At 43.4% G+C, this 4,433-nt stretch overlaps 1 protein-coding gene across 1 annotated transcript; it reads left to right on the top strand.

Moving 5' to 3' along the window:
• Positions 1-6: 6 nt before the first annotated feature.
• LOC104386989 (chromosome unknown open reading frame, human C12orf49) lies at positions 7-4,219 on the top strand. The gene is made up of 5 exons (XM_009995673.1): positions 7-71; positions 650-806; positions 2,059-2,210; positions 2,837-2,950; positions 3,936-4,219. Exons 2-5 carry the CDS (start codon positions 659-661, stop codon positions 4,017-4,019), a joined length of 498 nt encoding a protein of 165 aa, XP_009993975.1. The 5' UTR covers positions 7-71; positions 650-658; the 3' UTR covers positions 4,020-4,219.
• The last annotated feature ends 214 nt before the right edge of the window (positions 4,220-4,433 follow it).

Genomic DNA, 4,433 nt, shown 5'->3' with positions numbered 1-4,433 from the left:
GGAAGCGCTGGGTCCTCGGCATCGTCTTCGGGCTCTCCCTCATCTACTTCCTCACCAGCACCTTCAAGCAGGTCAGTGCTCTCCCCGGAGCCCCCGTCCCGCCGGTCCCCGCTCGCTGTGGGGCGGGTTGGAACGTCCCTTATCCCGGGGTAACTCGTTCTTCGAGTGCTGGGACTGAACGTGACATGTATTTCCGTTAGGAGTTCGTCCTGATTATTAAAATAAAGCTTTAAACAGCCGTGTCTGATCCTGCGTTTGACAGCAATAGTGTTTTGACACAAAGCTAGAAAAAGAAAATCTCGAAGAGACTTGATTGTGCTGCTCTAATGCCTGTTTTTGAGCTGTAATTTTTCTAGCGAAGCACTTGGAAAATATGTGTAGTTGAGGTTATTTAACATAATACATGCTACTTTTGTGGCTGTAACGACCGAGTTCAGCCGTGTTTGCTGATCCTGAGATGAACTCGTGTAGCCCTGTTCCTCTGGGTTCTGTTCCTTTCACGCTGTGTGTAGCAAAAAGTCATCTGTGCTCCTTACTCCACTGACATTTGACTTAACTGCTAGGCACGTTTAATTGTGGGAAAGGCACATGGGTTGGGATGGCAGAAGGAACTTGTAATGTTTGACTGCAGTGCTGTGTTTCCTTGCAGGAAGAAAGGATGGTGAGAGATCGGAATCTCCTCCAAGTGCAGGAGCACGAGCAGCCGATCATGTGGAAGGTGAAGTTCAGTTCTGGAAACAGCAGTCAGCTGAGTAACCAGTGCAGGAATTCTGTGCAGGGGAAGCTCCTCATTACAGATGAACTGGGTATACTTGATACTAAGAATTTTATTCTGCATATTGCAGTGTTGAATGCTGCTTTGCCTGTCTGGTGATGGCGCTGCCAAGGAATGCCTGCTCCTTATGATGGCATTCTTGCTGCACAGCCTCAGCTGTTGGCATTTTATCCTCAGCCTGGATTAATTTTTCTGTGGCTGCAGACTCTGCTGATCTGATCCTGTGCACAGCAGGCTGCATCCAGCTGGGCTCAGCTCAGGCATGGCACCTTCTGAGTGTGGCTGTGCTGTTTCCAGGACCACTGCAGAGTCTAAGAACTCCAGCTGCCTTTGCACAGGGCTCAGATGGAGAGTCCTGCTCAATTGAGTGTGGTTGCTTGCAGAGCTATTTGTATCTCCCTGCAGTGCATTTCCTACTATCGGGTATGTTAGGGAGAGGAATCAGGGAAACCTGATTGGCCCTGTAGGGAGGCAGCTCAGGACTGGTATAATTAGGGCTCAGTCACAGTTAACAAGCTCATCTGACCCTCATCAACCCAAGGATCTCTCTTGCAGGTTCTCAAATTAACCACTCATTTTAAGTGTATGGAGTCTTTCCTAACCTGCATTTATGCTTCCTCAGTGTGCTTGCTCCTCAGACCTTTCCTAACCAGAAATCAAGGCTGTAGAAGAGCCACTGCATGTTCCATGAGTTGCATCAATATTAAATGCAACCCTGCTTGAATTGTGTTTACTGCTGATTCACTGGAGTCTGTAAAATCACATATATTTTTCATGGTCTTAGCACTGTGGTAGTACAGTATTCATAGAGACATACACTGTGGTTCTGCACTGTAAAGGATTCCTCTCAACAGTTAATTTTACAGCTGTCATGCATGGATAAATTTAAGTCTCTTCATACTGAACTGTAGAGAGAGTTAACCAGACACAGACCTGTTTAAAGAACATATGTCATAGTTTTCTCAGTATTGTCATCACCATTCACCTTTTCCCTTCCAATTACAACAATGAATTATGCAAAAAAGAAATCAGAACTTAAATATTCTACATTTAAATACTTATACTGCATATACAGCATATTACAGTAAGTACATAATAGTTGTGCAGATAAAACCAGGCTGTTGTGAAGCTCCACTCTGGTCATTTCAAATAATTGCTAGCTAGGACTTAAGTGAAATTGAGAAGGGCTCATAACCTACTAAATGATAAATAAACCTGTTCTTAAGTAATGTGATTCTTACTATAGGCTTGTTTTGCCAGTTGTTACTGTTTCTCTTTGTCAGGCTACATTTGTGAGAGAAAGGACCTCCTGGTAAATGGTTGTTGTAATGTCAACGTGCCCCGGACGAAGCTGTACAGCTGTGAGAGCTGCCTTCCCAACGGCTGCTGCAGTGTCTATGAGTACTGTGTCTCCTGTTGCCTGCAGCCCAGCAAGGTGCAGTGACTTTCTCCTGCTTTTCAGGTGTTCTCAGGTTCCTCTGTGGCTAAAAGTGCTTGTTGGTGAGGAGCTTTCTCCAGAGAGGGGACAGTTCCTTGGAAGGATGAGGAAAGCCTGCAAGGACTATATGGCAAGCTATAAATGAAGGCTTTAAAAAATTTATCCTTCCCACCTTTGAGAGGAGCCTTCCAAAATGTTTCAGCTTCAGGGGAATTGCATTTGCTGAAGGGACATGATAGCAGAAATGCTGTTCCAGCCAGAATCAGTTTTGCAGTTAGCATTTCACAGAATCATAGAATGGTTTGGGTTGGAAGGTACCATCTAGATGTAATGGCCCCTGCATGGGCAGGGACACCTCCCACTAGATCAGGTTGCTCAGAGCCCCATCCAACCTGACCTTGAACACTGCCAGGGAGGGGTCATCCACCTCCCTGTATTCTGTTAGCTCCTCTAGATTCTCTTCCTACTGCTGGGGTTCCACAACACTTGCTAGAAATTCTAAGTGGAGTTATTGACTACTCCTCTGAAACTCAAGCTGTGTAGGTTAAGGTGGGCTTTGATTACACCTTGTTGAATTAAGGTGGTTTGTTTTGTTTTGTCTTCTTTTTTGCTAACCACTTCAGCAACATCTTCTGGAACGTTTCTTGAACCGGGCAGCTATTGCTTTCCAAAACCTCTTCATGGCAGTGGAAGATCGCTTTGAGTTGTGCCTGGCCAAATGTAGGACTTCATCACAGGTAAGACACAAGTACATGTCCAAACCTGGGCTCAGAAATGGAAAAATACCCCAGAAATGCCCTTGGAAAATGGGGCTTGTTCCTCTGAATGTCTGGTCTGTTGTGCTGCCATGCACATGGGCACTGTCTTAAATGCTGTGGCTGAGAGCTCATCTGAAGGCTGTCCTCTGCTTTGTAAGGTGAAATAGTAATATCAGCACTAAACAAAGGGCAAAGTGCAGATTTAGAGCAGGATGATTTGTACGTTCTCTTTAGAAGAGATTTACTTAACTAAAAGGAGATTGAGTTCAATGAGCAGTTAAGATCTCATAAGGATGATAACAGTGAGAGTTGTTCCCAGCAGCTTCAGAATGCGATTTATTTCAAGGTACATTTTTAGACTTGCCATATGCTGATAATTATCTGCATAGGAACTCAAAAACTATGTTGTTATTTTTCTACTTTTTCTGTTACCCATGTGATTTTATTAGGAGTGTTGGTCTCAGTGAGCGTCAGCCCTCTTAGAAAGTGCTGTTGGTGATGTCATGTAGCTTGGGTATTTAATACAGCATTAGCGATGGGCTGCAAACAAAGGACATAGTCCCAAATGTCTACAAAGGTCTTTTTTCTTGCCTGTAGTATCTGAACTCTAGCTTTATTGAGAAAAATGCACACATATCGACAGCAACTTCATTATGATGCCTAGTTTGCTTAGGACATTTTACAATACTGCCTAGGCATCTATAATTTAAAAAAAAAAAATTTAATCTGTTCCAACCTCTTGAAAAGGAGCTTCTGGGTATGGTTCAACATTAAAGTGCTGTAATACAGCAACTGTCTTTTCTACATTGGGAGTGCAGTGTTGTTTGACTCCAGGTGATACTCTAACATGCAGAAGAATTTGGGGTTATTTTTTTTGCATAAATACTCTGGGTTTTGGCTCTCGATGAACTGATATAGTTTCAATATATGTGTATTGTTAAAGTTTTCCTCCTTTTCCTGACAGAGTGTGCAGCATGAAAATACCTATAGAGATCCAATTGCAAAATACTGCTATGGTGAATATCCCCCAGAGCTGCTGCCTGTTTGAAAGCTGCTGGATCAAAGCAACAAAGGAACTGGAGGCTAGAATCCAGAAGGGCAAGACGACAGCTGCTGCTTTACAGGAGCCTCGGTGGAAATGGCTAATGTCGTTTCTGGGGACAAACCCAGAGGTGTACAGTGTAAATGAGAGACTTAAATTCTCTGGGATTGAATTTTGCTTTCTTCAGTTTTTTTATAGCACCTGTTTTATAGTGCTAGTACTGTACTAGGGTACTGGTGCATTCTTTGAATACTTCCTCTAAATTTTAGCATGCAGAGTCAATCTAGGCTATAAAACATCAGGAAAAGTATCTAATGTAGCTTTGCAGCAAGGTTCAGTTGTGTCTCTGCAATCCAGAGACTTGGCTGAGTGACAGTAATAATTGGAGGACTTTTGCTTTTAGAGACTAAAGCATGCCTG

This window comes from Chaetura pelagica, unplaced genomic scaffold (assembly GCF_000747805.2).
Source record: "Chaetura pelagica isolate M959 unplaced genomic scaffold, ChaPel_1.0 scaffold254, whole genome shotgun sequence".
Taxonomy (NCBI): Eukaryota; Metazoa; Chordata; class Aves; order Apodiformes; family Apodidae; genus Chaetura; species Chaetura pelagica.
The sequence above is the reverse complement of the archived record's forward strand: the minus strand, read 5'-3'. Positions and strand labels throughout refer to the sequence as shown.

What these genes read in the sequence shown, in the direction of transcription:
- LOC104386989 (XM_009995673.1), top strand. Translation starts at nt 659, where the DNA reads ATGGTGAGAGATCGGAATCTCCTCCAAGTGCAGGAGCACGAGCAGCCG. An exon ending in GTTGCCTGCAGCCCAGCAAG is followed by an intron (nt 2,211 to 2,836) that starts GTGCAGTGACTT and finishes TAACCACTTCAG; the next exon opens with CAACATCTTCTGGAACGTTT. An exon ending in AATGTAGGACTTCATCACAG is followed by an intron (nt 2,951 to 3,935) that starts GTAAGACACAAG and finishes TTTTCCTGACAG; the next exon opens with AGTGTGCAGCATGAAAATAC.